Genomic DNA, 23,016 nt, shown 5'->3' with positions numbered 1-23,016 from the left:
TTATAAAGGAAAAGACGTATTCTGAGCAGCAAAAGCACAGACAAAAGTATTTAAATTAGCTTGACTCCTACGTGATCTGTCAGTGATTTTAGTTCTTACTTTCTTGTACAATTTAATGCTTGTAATTAGTTCCATCACTGTTTCTGACATACACCATATTTTCTCAGTAATAAACTACAATATACATATGCTCTGATTTCTTAACCAGGTGTTTTTATCTGTTTGGTAATGGTAGTTTAGTGACGACATTATTCCACATGCTAAGAGCAACTGAATCATTTTTCATTATTTTACATCCACTTATCAGAATTTTCTATGCAAGGAATATGGATGGTAAATGTTGATGTATTTGAAAATATACACAATAAATACAGTGGAGAATAAAAGTAGACTTATAGTTCAGAGAGAAAAAAATCAGTCACACACTGGAGTGAAAAAAATTTCTAGCATAACTATGATTATTTATAGACGAGAAATACTCAGCAAGTGTTTCTTGTTCAATGTATGAAGTAGTTAGGCCGGGTGGTCAGTGAGAAATAGCTGGAGATATGTGAGCACAACACACTGCAGTGAAACAAATTTATATCATAACTGTGATTACTTGTGGATGGAGAATATCTGGCAAGTGTTTCTTATTCACTGCATGATTTAGTTAGGCTGGGTGCTCAGTAAGAAATAGCTTAGGTATGTGAGCACCATCCAGTATACTAGTTGAGGAGAAAATAACTGCTGAAAATGGGGCCCACATGGTGTGGTCAAACTCTGAGGTCGTCAGTACCTTGTAATCCATCAAGGGAAAGGAGGAAATGGTAGGAGAGGAAACAATTACCATGTGTACAGGGATTAGTCAATTATTATCTGCAAAGTAGTTAAAAATTTTACTGTAATCAAATAGGAAACTTACAAGAACATCATTTTTCAACATAGTCTCCTTGCGTTTCAACGCACTTGGTCCATCGTTGTACAGGCTTCCTGATGCCCTCATAAAAGAAGGTTCTCGGTCAAGCTGCGAGCCTGGAATGCACCGCTTCTTTCACTGCTTTGTCTGAGGCAAATCGACGGCCTCTTAATATCTGTTTGAGTGGAACAAACAAGTGATAGTCAGAAGGGACAAGATTGGGAACTATATGGAAGATGACCCAGTACTTCAAATTTGAGTTTCTGGAGCGTTTCAGCAGTGTGGGCAGCAGTATGTGGATGGGCATTGTTGTGCAACAACGCAACACCTTTTGACAGCAATCCTTGCATTTGCTTCAAATTGCGGGCTTTAGCCTGGCAGTAAGCATCTCACTGTAACATACACTGTTTATTGTTGTGTCCTTTCCCCATAATGTTCCACTGCTGGACCATAAGCATCAGTTTTCTTGCGGACGGTTGGGTCTTGAACTTTTTCTTGCATGGTGAATTTGGATGTTTTCATTCCATACTCTGCCGTTTACTCTCCGGCTCATAATGATGGATCCATGTTTTGTCACCAGTAATGATCCTGTCTAAGAAGTTGTCCCTTTCGTTACCGTAGTGTTCCAAATGTTTTTTTTACAGATGTCCAAGCACGTTTGTTTATACAACTGTGTGAGTTGTTTTGGGCCCCCTTCTTACAGAAACTTTATGACAGCCAAATCTGTTGTGGATGATTTCGTAGGCAGAACTGTGACTAATGTGCAGGTGATGTGCCACTTTGTCAATAGTTAATCATCTGTCGAAGAGAATGACTTCACGTGAACGCTCAATGGTTTCATCATTGGTGGCGATAAAAGGTTGTCCGGCTCCTTCATCATGCGTAACACTTGTGCGACCATTTCGGAATTTTTCAGTCCATTTGTAGACACTCCATTATGGCAAAATACTGTTCCTGTACTGTACCAAAAGTATTCGATGAATTTCAGCCCCTGATACGCCTTCTGACCACAAAAACGGAACACTGAACGTTGCTCTTCTTCGGTGCAAATAGACAGCGAAGCAGCCATGATTAACAACACAGCAGTGATAACAAAACTAACCTAGCAGCTTGAAAACTGCAAAGATATAACAACAAATAAACAAAGCATGTGTCATCAACGTAAAACGATAGTGCTACCAAAATAAACAAAAGTATAACTAAATGGTGGATAATAATTGACTTACATCGTACTCAATTATAAGACATGGTTTTTCCGCAAATTCACCATTTGAAGAATATGAGATTGTCCTATATTCGCAGATTAACCTATCACTGATGAGGCAACATTTTTATGTTGTTTAATAGATTAATATAGGCGTTGTCTTACATCTATAGATAAAGCTTTGACTATTGAGATTTTGTACAAATTTTTTTTGAACAGTCCCGAATGGTAGAGTATATCAAACAATACTTGTTCATATATGATAGAGATTTCCTAATAAAATATTGACCTTGCTTGAATAATCACATGATGTTTGAATCGCGGTACTAGTGCAATGGACATGCGAGAAACTGTGAACTACCCATTACAAAAATCTGATGCTCTGCTTAAAAACTGACAATTTTGTTAAACACAGGAGGAAATAACATTTAATTCTATAAACTTACAAACTTTTGTTGTATTCGAATAGGTTTGCAATAAAAATTCTCATTCATGTATGGGTACTGTATACATACATTTGATACTTTTTTAAGCAAAGATAACATTCAAAGGTGAAAATCATATCCTTCAAAAACCATCACTTGATTCTGAACACAACTCAATAGGTTATTTGGTTATGAGAAACTAATGATATGCCAAATGGGTTGCAAATGAGAAATTCCGTTCTTGTACACATATTAGAATAGCAGAGAAACTCATTACCAGTTTTTAATCAGCTGTAGAAAAAGATGATGACAGTCATATGAAATGAGAAGAAAAATTAATCCAAAATGAAATGTTAGACAAACAAAATAAATCATATTAAACTGACTGTAATTGTTATCGCAAGAATAAATAGCAGTGGAAAGATCTGTTGCAGAAACTGTATGAACAGGGGTCACTAGATCGTGGAGCAAAAGTTCTAGAATTGGATTGAATAATTATTGCAATCTTTTATTTATGTATTAGTTGCTGTTGTTAGATAGACTTGCACCCTATAAGATATTGCTGTCCATGTTTCACTCTTGCTGAAGCACAGCACTAAGGGAAGTTGGAGGGGAACAGCGACCTAGTGTGGCTGAGAACTACAGGGAGGAGAGTGTCAAATAGGCAGAAATTTCATCATACAGCCAACCAAGGGAATGTATACTGCATACTTCGGCTTTTTATGAACATCTACCATGTTTAAGTTGCAGTTTTCCTTGAATACTTTTGCACTTGGAATCAAAGTAGGAGATGCCAAAACTCTAGGTGGCGACCAGTGGCATACTAGTGTGTTTCGCACAGCAAGTTGTCAATGCTTACTGTGAGGTATGATGGGAACAATTGAGGTTGTGTCAGCTGCTCATTCTACACAGCCATCGGGTCCCACAGTAACCACAACCACAAAAATCACGACATATTCCGAAGAAACAGATGTTTGTGGCAATTGTGATATGAGTTTTAGAGCTGATTAAAATTAGTGATACCACAGACGGCAGACTCAGTAAACAAAAAAGGTAGTGAAGATAAAAATTAATGTGATCAATTTCTTTTTGTATATTTTATTTCTCATTTTATCAAAATGTAGACAATCAATAAATGGCATAAATTTAGAATAGGTGTAAAGTCAACTTTTTAGACAGATCTCTTACATCAGTAAAAGTTTTTAAATTTGATTAGTCAGAACATATTAAAAATTAATTTTTCCCAAGGAGTCTCTTAAAACAATGGGGGTCTCGTACTCAGGTTCGTCTTATACTTGTGTAAACATGGTACTACAATATATGACTTTGTAATGATAAGAGATTTGGGTTGTGTTGATTGAAGCCAACCATCTTGTAAATGACATGTGCCACTATGACTGCAAATGAATTGCGATTAATACACCATAGGTTGGAGAACACATTTGCTAATTAAGAAAAAGCTGATGTAGATTATATTGATTAATGTCCAAAACAGCAGTTCTACATCTCCATCTGTACCCTGCAAACCACTGTGAGGTGCATGGCAGAGGGTACGATCCACTGTACTAGTTATTAGGTTTCCTTTCTGTTCCATTTGCGTATGGAGCACAAGAAAAATGATTCTTTGAATACCTCTGTGCATGTGCAGTAATTATTCTAATCGTATCTTCACGATCCTTATGCGAGCAATATGTAGGCAGTCATAGTGTATTCCATCATTTAAAGCTGGTTCCTGAAACTTTTGTTAATAGACTTTCTTGGATTGTTTACATCTATCTTCAGAAGTCTTCCAGTTCAGTTCCTTCAGTAACTCTGTGACACTCTCCCATGGATCAAACAAACCTGTGATAATTCATGTTGCCCTTCTCACTATACATTCAATAACCCCTGTTAGTCCTATTTGGTATGGGTATATTCAAGAACTGGTCACACAAGTGATTTGTAAGCAATCTCCTTTGTAGACTAATTGCACTTCCCCAGTATTCTACTAATAAATTGAAGTCTACCACCTGCTTTGTCCACAACTGAGCCTAAGTGAACATTGCATTTCATATCCCTACAAAGTGAGACACACAGGTATTTGGATGAATTGGCTCATTTCTGTGTAGTCAAATGATATTTCACAAAACCGAAATAAATTCTTGTCATACGTAAAGGCTGTTAGTGGCACCAAAGGTAGTGGCCAGTCCCTAGCAAATGAAACAGGGACTGATATTACAGTCATAGGATACTATATTTTTTCATTTTGTGCAGTGCACAAATTTACATTTCTGAACATTTAAAGCAAGCTGCCAATCTTCGCACCTCTTTGAAATCTTATTGAGATGTGACTGAATATTTACTCAGCTTCTTTCGTATAGTACTTCACTATAGATAACTGCATCATCTGCAAAAAAAAAAAAAACCTGAGGTTACTGTTAATATTGTCTGCTAGGTCATTAATATATAGCATTAACAGCAAGGGTCCCAACACATTTCCCTGGGGCACACCTAAAGTTACTTCCATATCTGACAATGAGTCTCCATCCAAAATAATAAGCTGCATCCTCGCTACCAAAAAGTTCTCAGTCTAGTCACGAATTTTACTTGATACCCCATATGATTGTACTTTTGACAATAAGTGTAGGTGTGGTACTGATTCAAATGCTTTTCTGAAATCAAGTAATTCTGCATCTACGTGACTGCTTTGATGTTCCAAAGCTTTCAGTATGTCATGTGAGAAAAGTGTGAGTTGTATTTTGCATCCTCAATGTTTTCAGGATCCATGCTATTTGAAATTGAGGAGATCATTCTGTTAAAGGTGCCTCATTATGTCTGAACTCAGAATATGTTATAAGCTTCTACAACAAATCGATGTCAGGGATATGGGACGGTAGTTTTGTGGATCATTTGTATTACCCTTCTTGTAAATGGTTGTGACCTGTGCTTTTTTTCCAAGACCTGGGCACAGTTTTTTGTTCAAGGCATCAACGATAGATTATAGTTAGAAGAGGGGCTAATTCAGCTACAAATTCAGCATAGACTCTGACAGTGATTCCTTTGGGTCCTGGAGCTTTGTTCAGTTTTAACAATTTCAGCTGTTTTTCAACACCACTGATCCTAATACTTATTTCATTTATCTTTTCAATGGTATGAGAATTAAATTTGGCAGTTCTCCTGGGTTTTCCTTTGTAAAGGAACATTTGAAAATGGAGTTAAGCATTTCAGCTTTCTCTTTGTTACTCTCAATTTCAGTTTCTGTCTCATTCGCTAGGGAGTGGGCACTATATTTGGTGCCACTAACAGCCTTTATGTATGACTAGAATTTCTTTGGGTTTTATGAAATATCATTTAACTATATTCTGCTATGGTGGTCAGTGCCGGCATCGTGCATTGCTCTCTTGACAGCCAAACACATTTCATTCAGCATCTGTCTATCTGTAGCTGTACACTTTGCTTTACAATTAATTGTAATCCTTCTATTGATATTGCAGGTCGTGATTTTTTGCCGCTCTTGGTCTCCAGTCTACCAAAGCTGCGACGGCTGGATCTGGGGTACTGTGACAGTATTACTCGTGAACACTTAGATGAACTTATGTCTCACAGAAAGGGTATTGCAGTTGTGCGGCCTGAAGTGTGGTGCCGTCCACGCAGTAGTCCACATGTTTGCTGTGCCCCTTGGGATCAAGTTGCTTAATTATAGTTTTGCAGACACATGAACTGTTTTGTTCTGATTTCTGGAAATTTCCAAATGATTTGTAAGGAAAAAAAATATTGACATGAAAAATGTATTTATGTAAGTAAATATTACTGTTTCAAACACCATTTATTAAAGTTACCGTGTAAGGAACTTATTTAAATAAAGCTGTATCCAAAATCCGTTAAGAAATTTAGTGAACTTTATGGGTTGAATCCCAGCAAACACAAAATTTACTAGTGCAGCATGAAAAAATGTGACATACCCTGACATAAAAATAAGTACTGTTTCAAATGCAGAGGATGGAGGCTAACACTTAACAGCTTAAGTAGAAATAAATGTTTAGTTTTTTGAGTTCACAATTGCTGCATACAAGATTTTCTTGAAAAAACTCTAAAACGAAAGACTAAGGGTAACTTTCATAACCATGTAGGAATTGAAATGACGAGTTTATGTACTGCAGTAGGTCACTGGAGAGAGAGAGAGGGGGGGGGGGGGGGCGGAAGGTTGATTGTCATGTTTTTTTTTTTCTGCTACAGTTAATACTATCTTAAAGTGTTTTGCATGCAGAAATGGGGTGATGGTTGTTAATTCTAAGCTTGTTCAAGGCAGCTCTCTATTCGTGTCACCCATCAGCATCCTCTACATTTTAGCATAACTAGTCTACTGCAACCTATGAGAGCAACACTCTGTCTCCTGTACTCCTGGGGAGGCTTGCCCCTATGTTTTTTCCTCTCTACCATCACGTTAACCATTATTTTCCACTACAACTTAAGTTGTAATGAGTGCTCTTCTACTTATTATGTTCCTTATTAGACACAGTTTCTCACTAAATGGCATCTTCATTGCTTGCTTGATCAATCGATCTTACTGTCAACAGTCTCAAGGTTTATTTTTTTTTTTTTATGTTAGCAGATGCTTATTTTGATAGAAACTCCTTTTGCCTAGTTAAATCTTTGCTGTTGCATATTTTTTGCGTCTCCCTTCTTTATCTACACTGAATCACCAAAGAAACTGGTATAGGCATGCGTATTCAGATACAGAGATATGTAAACAGGCAGAGTATGGTGCTGCTGTCAGAAACGCCTACATACGACAACAAGTGTCTGGTGCAGTTGTTAAGATTGGTTACTGCTGCTACACTGACAGGTTATCAAGATTTAAGTTGGTTTGAACGTGGTGTTATAGCCGGCGCATGAGCAGTGGAACGCTGCATCTCCAAGGTAGCAATGAAGTGGGGATTTTCCCGTACGACTATTTCATGAGTGTAAAACATCAAATCTCCGACATCGCTGTGGCTGGAAAAAGATCATGCAAGAATGGGGTCAGCGTCGACTGAAGAGAATCATTCAGCATGACAGAAGTGCAACCCATCTTGCTGCGGATTTCAATGATGGGCCATCAACCATCAAGTGTCAGGATGTGAACCATTCAACGAAACATCGATATGGGCTTTCGTAGCCCCACTTGTGTACTGTTTATGACTGCACGACGCAAAGCTCTACGCTTCACCTGGGCCCGTCAACACCGACTGGGGCCCATCAATACCAACATCGGACTGTTGATGACTGGAAATGTGTTGCCTGGTTGGACGAGTTTCGTTTCCATTTGTATCGAGCAGACGGACATGTGTGGGTATGGAGAATCCATAAACCCTGCATGCCAGCAGGGGACTGTTCAAGCTGATGGAGGCTCTGTAATGGTGTGGGGAATGTGCCGTTGGAGTGATATGGGACCCCTGATACGTCTAGATACAACTGTGACATGTATGTAAGCAACCTGTCTGATCACCTGCATCCATCCATTCATGTCCATTGTGCATTCTAACAGACTTGAGCAATTTTTAAAGGGACACCCTCCTCTAGCATTGCTTTTGCTCACCATAAGTAGTCAATACCAGAACTAATTTTTGAATTTTGGACAGGTCAATATTACCTCAATTGTTTGTCTGTAAAGTTTCATATAATTTTATACACAATATGTTACAGAGGGTGAGCACAAAGTCTTGGTCGGATTATAAAAATTTATAACAGAATAACCGTTTAACATAATAAGTTACTTTTGATGCTGTTACATAGGTTAGTGTTACTAGTTGTTGCGACCAATAGATGGCACTAGTGCTCCACAACACTGACGCGGTCTGTTAGGTCACAATGGTTGGTGGCGAAATAGTGTCGAAATAGGAGAAAGTGCAATGTGTGCTTTAGTTTCACGAAACAAAATCGCCCATCAGCGTTCAGTGTATATTTCCAGCTCCTTATGGACACAGCCCTCCTGACATTAAATCAATAAAGCGATGGTATGCAAAGTTTAACGAAACAGACAGCATTGAAGATAATCCTTGAAGTGGCAGACCTCGTGTGAGTGATGCAACTGTTAATCCTGTTCAGCAATTGTTTCAACAGAGTCCATCTAAATCAACACGCAAGCATCACGTGTACTTCAAATACCGCAAGCAAGTGTGGTGAAGATTCTTCATGAAAAGCTTAGGTTGCATGCTTACAAAGTGCAAATCGTGCAGGTCTTGCAACTGAATGATTTGGTGACCCATGCTGAGTTTTCAACTGATATTCTCAACAGCATTGATGACACTGACGATTATTTAAATCGCATATGCTATACTGATCAATCCACCTTTCTTGTCAGTGAAATGGTAAATAGGCATAACGTCCATATATGGGGTTCAGACTTTCCACATGCCACTGTACAGTTACAGCGAGACATCGAAAAAGTGAATGTTTGGTGCGACCTCGTGCATAACAAGGTTTTTGGACCATTTTTCTTCACGGAATAATCCATTACCACTAACATTTATTTAAGACGTTTTGCAACAGTTCATTGTCCCACAGATAGAAAAATATCAACCATGGATAATTTTCCAGCAAAATGGATCCCCCCCTCCACACCACACACACACACACATACACACACACACACACACACACACGCGGCTTTGATAGGGGTGATTTCCTGGATGGTTCATTTCCTCATTTCCGGATCAGTGGATTGGAAGGAACTGTCCAACACCACGGCCACCCCACTCTCCAGACATTACGCCCCTTGACTTTTTTTCCTGGAGCTCTATCAACGACAGAGTCTTTGTCACACCAGTTGCTGACGTCAACGAACTGGGTACTGTGACAGAATACATGCTAAGAAACACCTGTCTGGACTGGGAATGCTTCACCCACTGTCCCTGCTGTCGAGACACCTTCGCGGTTACCGGGCGCGGTTGGGCTACCCTCTCCCTAAGGGCAGTGGTGGGTTCAGCGGCATTCACGGCGCACGAGGCGGAGGGTAAATGTGGAGGCTGGCCGTGTGGCATCGCCCGCTCTGCCTGTGAGTGGACATGTGGCTGCTCCTTCAGCAGGGTCCGAGCAGGCACACGGGGGGAGGGGTTTATTAGTTATTGGGAGCTCCAACGTTAGGCGGGTGATGGAGCCCCTTAGGGAAATAGCGAAAAGGTTGGGGAAGGAGGCCAGTGTTCACTCTGTCTGCTTGCCGGGGGGTCTCATCCGAGATGTGGGAGGCCCTGCCGGCGGCGATAGAGAGTACTGGGTGCACCCGACTGCAAATTGTTGCTCATGTCGGCACCAATGACTCCTGCCGTCTGGGTTCAGACGTCATCCTCAGTTCGTACAGGCGGTCGGCGGAATTGGTGAAGGCAGAAAGCCTCGCTCGTGGAATGGAATCAGAGCTAACTATTTGTAGTATTGTTCCCAGAACTGATCGCGGTCCTCTGGTTTGGAGCAGAGTGGAAGGCTTAAACCAGAGGCTCAGACGATTCTGAGGAGATCTGGGGTGCAAATTTCTCGACCTCCGCTGTCAGGTGGAGAAATGTAGGGTCCCCCTGAATAGGTCAGGCGTGCACTACACGCCGGAAGCGGCTACAAGGGTAGCGGAGTACGTGTGGAGTGCACATGGGAGTTTTTTAGGTTAGAGAATTCCCTCCCTAGGCCCGACAAGACGCCTCCTGAGATGCGGCAAGGTAGGAGTAGGCAAAATGCAACAGAGAATAACAATATTAATCTGCTAATAGTAAACTGCAGGAGCGTCTATAGAAAGGTCCCAGAACTGCTCTCATTAATAAACGGTCACAATGCCCACATAGTACTAGGGACAGAAAGTTGGCTGAAACCAGACGTAAACAGTAATGAAATCCTAAACTCAGATTGGAATGTATACCGCAGAGACAGGCTGGACAGTGAAGGAGGAGGCGTGTTTATAGCGATAAGAAGTGCAATAGTATCGAAGGAAATTGACGGAGATCCGAAATGTGAAATGATTTGGGTGAAGGTCATGGTTGAAGCAGGCTCAGACATGGTAATTGGATGTCTTTATAGGCCCCCTGGCTCAGCAGCTGTTGTGGCTGAGCACCTGAAGGATAATTTGGAAAATATTTCAAGTAGATTTCCCCACCATGTTATAGTTATGGGTGGAGATTTTAATTTGCCGGATATAGACTGGGAGACTCAAACATTCATAACGGGTGGCAGGGACAAAGAATCCAGTGAAATTTTTTTTAAGTGCTTTATCTGAAAACTACCTTGAGCAGTTAAACAGAGAACCGACTCGTGGCGATAACATATTAGACCTTCTGGTGACAAACAGTTAACGCAGAACAGGGAATCAGCGATCATAAAGCGGTTACTGCATCGATGATTTCAGCCGTAAATAGAAATATTAAAAAAGGTAGGAAGATTTTTCTGTTTATCAAAAGTGACAAAAAGCAGATTACAGAGTACCTGACGGCTCAACACAAAAGTTTTGTCTCAAGTACAGATAGTGTTGAGGATCAGTGGACAAAGTTCAAAACCATCGTACAATATGCGTTAGATGAGTATGTGCCAAGCAAGATCGTAAGAGATGGAAAAGAGCCACCGTGGTACAACAACCGAGTTAGAAAACTGCTGCGGAAGCAAAGGGAACTTCACAGCAAACATAAACATAGCCAAAGCCTTGCAGACAAACAAAAATTACGCGAAGCGAAATATAGTGTGAGGAGGGCTATGCGAGAGGCGTTCAATGAATTCGAAAGTAAAGTTCTATGTACTGACTTGGCAGAAAATCCTAAGAAATTCTGGTCTTATGTCAAAGCGGTAGGTGGACCAAAGCTGTTTCACAGAGGGAGACTGCACTGTAGTTCCTTCTATAGATTGTCGCACAGGTGACAGAATGGTAGATATTGAATTAGACGACAGAGGGATAGAGAAACAATTAAAATCGCTCAAAAGAGGAAAGGCCGCTGGACTTGATGGGATACCAGTTCGATTTTACACAGAGTACGCGAAGGAACTTGCCCCCCTTCTTTCAGCGGTGTACCGTAGGTCTCTAGAGGAGCGTAGCGTTCCAAAGGATTGGAAAAGGGCACAGGTCGTCCCCGTTTTCAAGAAGGGACGTCGAACAGATGTGCAGAACTATAGACCTATATCTCTAACGTCGATCAGTTGTAGAATTTTGGAACACGTATTATGTTCGAGTATAATGACTTTCCTGGAGATTAGAAATCTACTCTGCTGGAATCAGCATGGGTTTCAAAAAAGACGGTCGTGTGAAACCCAGCTCGCGCTATTCGTCCACGAGACTCAGAGGACCATAGACACGGGTTCACAGGTAGATGCCGTGTTTCTTGACTTCCGCAAGGCGTTTGATACAGTTCCCCACAGTCGTTTAATGAACAAAGTAAGAGCATATGGACTACCAGACCAATTGTGTGATTGGATTGAGGAGTTCCTAGATAACAGAACGCAGCATGTCATTCTCAATGGAGAGAAGTCTTCCGAAGTAAGAGTGATTTCAGGTGTGCCACAGGGGAGTGTCATGGGACCATTGCTGTTCACAATATACATAAATGACCTGGTGGATGACATCGGAAGTTCACCGAGGCTTTTTGCAGATGATGCTGTGGTGTATCGAGAGGCTGTAACAATGGAAAATTGTACTGAAATGCAGGAGGATCTGCAGCGAATTGACGCATGGTGCAGGGAATGGCAATTGAATCTCAATGTAGACAAGTGTAATGTGCTGTGAATACATAGAAAGATAGATCCCTTATCATTTAGCTACAAAATAGCAGGTCAGTAATTGGAAGCAGTTAATTCCATAAATTATCTGGGAGTACGCATTAGGACTGATTTAAAATGGAATGATCATATAAAGTTGATCGTCGGTAAAGCAGATGCCAGACTGAGATTCATTGGAAGAATCCTAAGGAAATGCAATCCGAAAACAAAGTAAGTAGGTTACAGTACACTTGTTCGCCCACTGCTTGAATACTGCTCGGCGGTGTGAGATCCGTACCAGACAGGGTTGATAGGGGAGATGGAGAAGATCCAACGGAGAGCAGCGCGCTTTGTTACAGGATCATTTAGTAATCGCAAAAGCATTACGGAGATGATAGATAAACTCCAGTGGAAGACTCTGCAGGAGAGACGCTCAGTAGCTTGGTACGGGCTTTTGTTAAAGTTTCGAGAACATACCTTCGCCGAAGAGTCAAGCAGTATATTGCTCCCTTCTACGTATATCTCGCGAAGAGACCATGAGGATAAAATCAGAGAGATTAGAGCCCACACAGAAGCATACAGACAATCCTTCTTCCCAAGAACAATACGAGACTGGAATAGAAGGGAGAACCGATAGAGGTACTCAGGGTACCCTCCGCCACACCCGTCAGGTGGTTTGCGGAGTATGGATGTAGATGTAGATGTAGATGTAGATGTAGATGTAGAATACCACCTCGACATTCTCCGAGCTACCAAGGGAGCACATTTTGAGGTTTACAAATTTAAGTGGTTATAAAAAAAAGCTAGTAACACTAACCTATGTAATGGCATCAAATGTAAATTATTATGTCAAATGGTTATTCTGTAATAAATTGTTATAATCAGGGCAAGAGTTTGTGCTCACCCTGTATTTCAAGCTAAAAACTACGAAATTGAATTACTTTTTTAATACAGACATTTGAAGTTACGAAATATTTGGCACACTTGAAATTTCTGTTATTAATTATGCAATTTGGTATTGTTTATTATGTTTATTTCTAGATTCATTTATAAATTAATAGAAAGTCATTTGTCAAGAAAATTTGTAAACCCTTTGGAATATTGTTATTACTGCAGAGTGAGGAGGTAGTGGTAGTTGTGGGCATACCTCTGATGTGATCAGACATGTTTTTGTATTTTGGAAGAAAAATGTAATTTCGGCTTTGTTAATGTGAAAATTCTAAAGGCATTGTGATATCGTAAAATGTGAGACAATAAATTATTGTGAAAAAAAAAAAAAATCTGCACAGGCGTTCATCAAAATTATTTATGTCAATTGGAACATGAGAACCTAAAATGTGAAAATTTCAGCTTAAAGAATGAGATCCCTGGACATGAAGAACTGGAGCCAACTACGAGAAAAGAAGATAAGTAAAAGGTTTATTGTAAACATTACACTTGTCGTATTTTTTTGGAAAAAAATGAGACATTACCATTGACAATAGTAGTGACAGCAACAAATTTTGTGAGGGGAAGATTACAAACTCCAGCAGGAAAGTGCAAGGTCCCATACTCCAGAATTGCTACTGAGTGGTTCCAGGAACACTCCTCTGAGATTAAACACTTCTGCTGACCCCTGAACTCCCCAGACATGAACAGTATTGAGCATATCTGGGACGCCTTGCAATGTGCTGTTCAGAAGAGATCTCCACCCCCTCGTACTCTTACGGATTTATGGACAGCCCTGCAGGCATAATGTTGTCAGTTTTGTCCAGCAGTACTTCAGATATTAGTTGAGTCCATGCCACATGTGTTGCGGCACTTCTGAGTGCTCGCGAGGGACTTACACGATGTTAGGCAGGTGTACCAGTTTCTTTGGCTCTTCAGTGCATTACATGTGAGAAATAGCAAACTAATCACCTCTGTCAGATTCTATAGTCCAAGTTTAACATTTAGACATCTAGCGTTTCCACCTCAGAAACACGACACACTAAACAGTTAAAATGAAATCACACACAGAACTAAGTTACAGAATTCAGAGACAGGTGGCATCTATTACTTTCCTCCTTTTGGGAACTAATGACTGCAGGGACAGGAAGCGCATCCTTCTGCAAAGTTAAATAAAAAATACAGTTGCCAAATCTTTAATATAGCGGAGCCTGACGAGGTGGGATTAATGCTAACTGAAAGAAGAAGAACTGTTTCACAATTTAAAAAAGAACAATCAAACACAGCTGCAGAAACAAAAAGTAACACTGAAGGATATCAAAATAACACCATCGCTAAAGAAATTATAAAATTATAAAAATGTTTCAATGGAGTAATTACTGTGGCAGTCAAGAATTATCTTCTGAGAACAACCTGAAAATGCTCTTTGCAATGAGTCAGACTTGTGCTTTCAGGTAATCTCTTAATTTGAAACTTGAATAACCTATACAAAAAAATTTGAACAGTTTGAGAAGTGATGAACAGGTTGCTGTAAAAGAGGAAACAATGAGCTGTGAATAGGCACACAAACTACAGCTCATTGTCTGAATTTGTGTTCTTCTGAGGAAACACATTTTACCCACAGGCTCACACAGCCCCAGTCAGGTTACATGTATGATCAGATTTATAAAACAGAAACTACATTAAAATTAAGAACTCAATAACAGTTATTATTAAGTCATTACTTCACCTGATTTTTGCAGTTCACTGAAACACTGTTGATCAAAAGGGCCTGGAGGGAGAACGAACCATATTCATTCTCCAATTTATATGCCATTTAATTACCACAAGAGTAAAATTAAGAGAAATTTGTGTTTATACAAATCAGTACAAACAATACTTCTCCTAACCAACTCCAAAAGCTTTTTAGAAAATGATTCTGATATACCCTCTGTCACAAACAAGACAGTGACCTGTGGAATATAGAAATGTAGGTGCATGTATTATTCTAATTACTGTAATCTTCCTGCTTTTAGATATGAAAGCAATTGCTGAATGTTCTAACTTATCATCTTTCTTCATTATCTCTGAATGAGCAACACATGCTGACTGCATAGACTCTTTATGTTTCAATGCCCAAATGGTTCTTGAGTATTTTAAGTTTGATTTCATGATGTAATCAATATTTTCAAGCCAAGGTTCTGTCAGTCAAGGTAGCTCATTGTTTCTGTACATGTAACATTTTCAAAATGACTGAACCAAATGCAGTTAACTTTGCTAGCTTTCCCTTTATGCACTTAGTACAAAATTGACACATGTTAATCTGAAATATACTCCCTTTTGCAAGACTGGAGAAAAAGTGTTTGTGGATTGTTGCCTCAAGGAGACAAACATATACAAAAATCTTAAGTCTTTCTTATTGAAGAGTATTTCATAATGAGTCTCTATAAACAGCTAGGCTTGGGTAAGTGGAAGTAGGTTTTAGCAGTAGTGGTACTGTGGGAAATACATAAATGCAGATGGTTACTGATGTGATTCAGTTTGATCAAACAACTCGTGGTTCCTTTGAAATTTTTTGAAAAATTATCATTTGTTTAAAAACAACAAAGGAGCTATTAATAAGTCTCCTGTGGCACATATCTTCTAAGAACTGTGCTGGCCCATTTTTTGTCATGTTTACTCTCTGCAAGATATAACTAATTTTGTAATTTTCCATTTATAGTAGTGATGTGGTTGAGCAGAGCCAGTTATTAGTCAAGATACAGGGTGATTCTATTATGATGTTACAAACTTTCTTGAAATCTGTGCCCACCACACTCCTTGCTTATAACCACAGATGCCACCTCCCACTATATCATCAGCCCCCATGTACATGGCCGTAGTGCTGCTGAACATTTCCCCAATCAGTGCCACCTGATTCCAAATCTGTGACATCCTTCCTGCTCACTTCAATCAGCTTCATACTAAAAAACTACTACTTTAGGCTGATCTGTTAAAATTTTTGGTATCTCTAAATGTATTTGCTGATAAAATTTCACATGATCCTATCCCAATTAACATGTTACTTTCCTTGCTGTTGACCTCGTGATCACTGAGGGCCTGCTACATGATTCTGTTCATGTTAAACCTACTAACAAACTACAGTACTTACTCTACAGCAATACTCTACCATTCCCACCTCAGTCTTTACTGGATATAATTACCCTACTAGCCTAGTTCAAAAGCAGATTTCCTGGACCATCACATCCAATCCTGGTACCCCTGATCCCTCCAAAAAACAACTTAGTTGTACACCTCTTGTCTCTCAAAAATTATCCAGCTCGTGAATGTATCAATCAGCTACTTCGACAAGACTATGACTTCCTACAATCTTGCCCTTAATTTGAAGTCCATTCTGCCCGACATTTTGTCCATCACACCTAGAAGAGCTTTTTGTCCCCCTCCAATCTCTGCAATATCCTTGTCAGACCCTATGTTCCTTCTGCAACCATTTCCCTACCGTGTGGCTCCTACCCTGTGACCATCCCCGCTGTAAGACTTGCCCTGTGTGTCCTCCCACCACCATATATACCAGCCCTGTAAGTGGCAAAACATATACTATCGAAAGGAGAGCCACTTGCGCAACAACATGTTGTGTACCAGCTGTTGTATGAATGCTGTTTGGCCTTTTACATTGGTATGACTAACAACAAGTTATCGGCAACACATGCTATCCTGTTAAAACATGACAGTTTTGATCTGGGTGTCTGTTTCACCACATGAACCATCTGGATTCTTCTCCCAGACACCAGTTTCTCAGAACTCCGTAGGTGGGAACTGGCATTATGTTTCCTTGGTTCTTGCCAGCCACCTGGCCTTAATTTACATTAATTTCCTCTCTCTCTCTCTCTCTCTCTCTCTCTCTCTCTCTCTCTCTCTCTCTCTCTCTCTCTCTCTCTAATATGTACAATGCACTAAATTTTCCACTCGATTAACTCATGAACGTTGTTTAGTCAGTAATATTTAAACTCATAAACAATGTTTTCTCAGTAATTCTGTCATGCATATTACCCAATATGTGTCTTGTTTATTACCCTATCTTCTACCTCTAAGCTCGCAGATTCTCAAGTCCAGTGCAGACCTCATCAATTCCTTCTGATCTCATCTACATAGATTCTCCGCAAGCTGCCACATGGTATGTGGCAGAGGGTACCCTGTACCACTACTGGTTATTTCCTTTCTGTTTCCACTTGCAAATAGAGTGAAGGAGCCCTAACTTCTCATATCGTATCTTCATGGTCCTTATGCACAATGTCTGTTGGCAGCAGGAGAATTGTTTGGCAATCAGCTTCAAATGCTGGTTCTCTAAATTTTCTCAATAGCATTTCTTGAAAAGAATGTTGCCTTTCCTCCAGGGATACCCAATTTGAATTGCTGAAGCATATCCGTAACACTTACATGTTGTTCAAATCTACCAGTAATAAATCTAGCAGTCCACCTCTGAATTGCCTCGATATCTTCCTCCAATCCCCCCTGCCATGGATCACAAACACTTGTGCAGTGCGCAAGAATAGGTCACACCAGTGTCCTATATGAGGTCTCCTTTACAGGTGAACCACTCTTTTCTAAATTCTACCATAGTTCTCACATGCTCGTTCCATTTCATATCGGTTTGCAACGTTGCACCCAGATATTTAAACGACTTGACTGTATCAAACAGGAAACTAGTAATATTATATCCAGACATTATGGGTTTGTTCTTCCTACTTAACTTGCATTCTTCCACATCTAGCACTAGCTGCCATTCACCACACCAACTAGAAATTTTGTCTAGTCATCTTGCGTCTTCCTACAGTCACTAAACTTCCTACAGTCACTAAACTTCCTACAGTCACTAAACTTAACACACACCACAGCATCATCAGAAAACAATTACAGATTGCCACTCATCCCGTCGCCAAATCATTTATGTGTATAGAGAACAACAGCGGTCCTATCACACTTCCAGGGGCACTCCTGTTGATACCCTTGTCTCTCATGAATACTTGCCATTGAGTCTTCAAGCTACTCACATATCTGTGAACTTATTTCGTATACTCGTACCTTCATTAACAGCCTGCAATGGGGCACAGTGTCAAATGCTTTACGGAAAACTAGAAATGTGGATCTGCCTGTTGCCCTTCATTCATAGTTCTCAGTATATCATGTGAGAAAAGGGCAAGCTGTGTTTCACATGAGTGATGCTTTCGAAATCTGTACTGATTCATGGATATAAGCTTCTCAGTCTCAAGGAAGTTTAATATATTTGAACTGAGAATATGTTCAAGGATTCTGTAGCACACTGAAGTTGGGGATATGGGTCTGGAATTTTTTGGGTCTGTTCTTTTACCCTTCTTATATACTGGAGTTACCTGCTCTTTTGTCCAGTCACCTGGGGCTTTCTGCTGGGCGAGAGATTCACGATCTCATCCGGTGAGTCTCTTCCACCCAGGGTTCTGGGTGACTTTTCCAAACTTTCCCCATGCTCTAAACCTCACCAGTCCTTTTCCTTCATGCTAGAGATGGGCAAACTTGTTCATCCTTGGGAACTAGTTTACTGGTGACCACTCTTTTTTGGGAACCATTTATTGTTACTCGTTCATTTGTGCGTGGTATATGGTTGTTATGAAAAATTTAAAATTACTAGCATAGGTGACTCAAGGACAGAAGGCACCAAAAGGGCACACTAGCCTGCCCCTGGAGTACAGAGTTTTTATTCATTACAGAATTCTCACACACTTTAAGTAATTTCCGTGATTTTGCAAAACCTCTCGTTTAGCCAATTGTAGTGTTATGTGGCTGATGGCAGTGAAATAATATAAGGTGGTGCACAAAAAACCAGCCCCGAGTACAGACTGCTCGCCAATTACACACAATTTGTTGACTGCTACGAGCAGAATAGATAACCACATAATAATTAGGCAGTAAAGAAATAACAAATAGGCTAATGCAAACAACAACTTCAAAAAAATAGACAAAGATTAGTGAGCGACAGTGAGCAGTCTAGTACCTGGGGCATATATTTCGTGCACCACCCTGTACCGCAGAAATAATATTGTGGAAATCATCATATTCTCTTTACAATATATGGGACCAAACACTCAGTTATGGATTACGGGCTTCATTTGGTTGTAAGTCGGTCTGCCTTCCATAACAATGAACATGCTGTTTTATCTTAGATAAAAAAAAGACAGAAAATGGCCACTTGTATGCTGTGCCAACTTCCTTTGCATGTGTAATAACAAAAAAATTTGCCTTTTTATAAGTATGTCTTCTGCTGTTTATCGAAATAATGAAGTAAGCTGATATGCCCTTTTGTTACCTGGAAAGATGTATGTATTACATACAACGTAATTTTTATGTAATTTACGTAATTCTTAAATACATTTTAATTACTGGTCATGGACGCTGAATAGAATATGAAAAGAATCAGAAGTCCAGAGTTGAAGAAAGGTTTGAAATAGATTTAGAATGGGCGTGCACAGTGAACGAAATGATCAACAACTCGATACTGAACTAACTAGGAGCAGTCGGCAAAGGAACTGTGTGCGACGAGTGGCCGCCTGAAGAAGGACGAGTCCGGCCGAGGGAGACTGAGACAGAGTCAGAGTCAGATGGGAATGGGACCGAGGCTGGAACGAGACTGGCCAATGTGCTGTTGCAGGAACAAGACTGACCGTTTCCTGTTCCCAGGAACTACAAGTAGAAAGCCACGACCGAAGTGAACTATGAAAGACCGTTCCTTAGAATTCATTCCTCAGTGCTTCGGTTCATCTTGGTAAACTGTTCCTTTGGACCCGTTTGTTCGCAAATGACCCATCTTTACTTCATACCTCATCCCCCCTCCCCCTTCTACCAAAAGGAGTCACTGGCTCCAAAAGCTGGCAAATGCTTAGTGAGTAGATTTTTATCCATCTAATTACATTATAGATTTTCAGGGATGATGAAAAAGGATAAATGTATCAATTTGAGGTAAGGGACCCTGTTCTGGAAATGACTGAGTTGAAAGATATAAACATAACTTGTTCTGATGTTCCTGACAGTACTGGTACTGTTGTTGCTAATATTTTAGGTTAGGCAGCTTTGAGAAGTGGTAGTGTAGATCAAAACAAGAAGAAAAGTCCATTAAACTAGGACTCTGAAGTGCATACTCTAAGAGCTGTGAGCACTTATTCATCTCTGCTACTGTGAAACACATATCTCTTACTGAACAAGTGGCTATAGCTCTTAAGGTATGCACTCTAGAGCCATTGTTTACTCGAAATTTTTTCGTTTTGGTCTGTACTACCTCCTCCAAAAATATGGAAACAAAAGAGCTTCCCCTAAAAGGGATGTGTTCACAGTATTGAAGTGAACAAGTACTTGTAACTGTTCATGTATGCGTTTTAGAGCCCATGTTTACTAAACATTTTTTCCTTATTTTGGTCCATAGTATTATCTTTCAAAGTTGCCTATCCAACAATCTTAGCAGCAACAATATTAATGGCACGTGTATTCCACTGTGAGAGGTATCAGAGTGATTTTCACTTACAACTTTTCAGTCAGTTGTTTCCAGAGTAGGATTTCTTATCTCAGATTCATACATTTACCCTTCCCCATCATCCTTTAAAGTTTGTCACATCATCACAGAATGACCCTGTATGTATTAAGCCCAGATGAAGTACTGGCTAAATTTATATGTTCGTCAGACTAACTGATGCAGATGACTTCCTGGAGAGTTCTCAGTAAGTCTGCAGGGTTTAATGGCAATTGTGATTGAAGATAAAATCTTTTAAGTTATTAGGCTGCAGCATGTTCCTCTTCAATTTCTTCTTACAGAATTGTTGTGACATCTCTGTCGAGATCTTCATCAGGATCCTCTGATGCCTCATATTAGTTAAACACTGTTAGTTCTTGTACTGCCTGTGTTCAGCTAACAGGAACACTATAAGATCCTGAAGAGTATAAACATGTTCTGGTATTTCCTACAAAAAGTTCAGATACATTAACATTAGGAAAGTGTATGATATGCCCACAATACATGACTGATGATGATGATTGTGCTTTTATGAGACAAAGCTCTGTGGTCATCAGTCCATTCAACAATGGAACACTCAGCAAGTGTCGTGACAAAGGAAAATCAGTGGTGGTTATACTTTCCAAGAACCAAAATGTAGTGACAAAATGTAGAAGCAGGTTCAGTAAGCTGGCAGTTAAATGCGATGACCAAGTTTCTAAATTGTGCGTGAAGTAAAGGACCAAACTGCAGGGCTATCAGGCTTTCATTTGCGAAACAAGCCCAAAAAACGTGATGTCGCTGATCCATATGGTAGTAGTGCAGTGGTAGTCTGTTTGACAGCGTTTGGTTAGGGGAGGGAAACATGGCTGGCACCCACAAACAACCCCCCCCCCCCCCCCGCCCAACTCTGACAAAATCAAGACCTCAGTGAGAGGTATCTACAGAATATCAGTGCAAGGAGAGGACTTACCAGGCAACTCCTTTGAGCTGAAACTGTGGAGAGGAGCTTGCCTTCCACCACCCCTACCTCCACCCCTACCACTATAAAGGTAGAGGAACTATTATTAATTTAGGATACACTGAAGTGCCAAAGAAACTGGTACAGGCATGTAGGCGTGTGTAATCAAGTACAGAGATATGTAAACAGGCAGCATACAGCGCTGCAGTCAGCAACGCCTATATGAAACAAAAAGTGTCTGGTGCAGTAGTTAAAAGCGGTTACTGCTGCTACAGTGGTAGGCTATCAAGATTTAGGTGAGTTTGAATGTCGTGTTATAGTGGGTGCATGAGTGATGTGACACAGCATTTCTGAGATAGGGATGAAATGGGGATTTTCCCATACGATCATTTCACGAGTGTAGCGTGAATATCAGGAATCCAGTAGAGCAAGAAATCTCCGACATCGCTGCAGCCGAAAAAACATCCTGCAAGAATGGGACCAACAAACGACTGAAGAGAATGGTCAACGTGACAGAAGTGCAACCCTTCCGCAGATTTCTGCAGATTTAAATGCTGGACTAGCAACAAGTGTCAGCGTGCAAACCATTCAATGAAACATCATCAATATTGGTTTTCGGAGCTGTAGGCCCGCTTGTAAACCCTCGATGACTGCACGACACATGGGCCTCTCAACGACGACATTGGACTGCTGATGACTGGAAACATCTACATCTACATCTACATCTACATTCATACTCCGCAAGCCACCCAACGGTGTGTGGCGGAGGGCACTTTACGTGCCACTGTCATTACCTCCCTTTCCTGTTCCAGTCGCGTATGGTTCGCGGGAAGAACGACTGTCTGAAAGCCTCCGTGCGCGCTCTAATCTCTCTAATTTTACATTCGTGATCTCCTCGGGAGGTATAAGTAGGGGGAAGCAATATACTCGATACCTCATCCAGAAACGCACCCTCTCGAAACCTGGCGAGCAAGCTACACCGCGATGCAGAGCGCCTCTCTTGCAGAGTCTGCCACTTGAGTTTATTAAACATCTCCGTAACGCTATCACGGTTACCAAATAACCCTGTGACGAAACGCGCCGCTCTTCTTTGGATCTTCTCTATCTCCTCCGTCAACCCGATCTGGTACGGATCCCACACTGATGAGCAATACTCAAGTATAGGTCGAACGAGTGTTTTGTAAGCCACCTCCTTTGTTGATGGACTACATTTTCTAAGCACTCTCCCAATGAATCTCAACCTGGTACCCGCCTTACCGACAATTAATTTTATATGATCATTCCACTTCAAATCATTCCGCACGCATACTCCCAGATATTTTACAGAAGTAACTGCTACCAGTGTTTGTTCCGCTATCATATAATCATACAATAAAGGATCCTTCTTTCTATGTATTCGCAATACATTACATTTGTCTATGTTAAGGGACA

The 23,016-nt window shown here is 40.4% G+C and overlaps 2 protein-coding genes across 4 annotated transcripts in view; both read left to right on the top strand.

The window, feature by feature from the left end:
* LOC126236614 (F-box/LRR-repeat protein fbxl-1-like) overlaps positions 1-6,395 on the top strand; it is a 119,746-nt gene extending 113,351 nt beyond the window's left edge. For both annotated transcript variants that reach the window (XM_049946053.1, XM_049946052.1), the window contains one exon: positions 6,001-6,395. In XM_049946053.1, coding sequence (XP_049802010.1) covers positions 6,001-6,203 — 203 coding nt within the window. In that variant the 3' untranslated portion in view covers positions 6,204-6,395. The remainder of the gene's footprint in view (positions 1-6,000) is intronic.
* The window catches only part of LOC126236615 (uncharacterized), a 206,682-nt gene that overhangs the window by 57,634 nt on the left and 126,032 nt on the right, over positions 1-23,016 (top strand). The gene's annotated exons all lie outside the window — the stretch shown is intronic.

This window comes from Schistocerca nitens, chromosome 2 (assembly GCF_023898315.1).
Source record: "Schistocerca nitens isolate TAMUIC-IGC-003100 chromosome 2, iqSchNite1.1, whole genome shotgun sequence".
NCBI classification, from domain to species: Eukaryota; Metazoa; Arthropoda; class Insecta; order Orthoptera; family Acrididae; genus Schistocerca; species Schistocerca nitens.
This window is presented reverse-complemented; position numbering and strand designations above follow the sequence as displayed.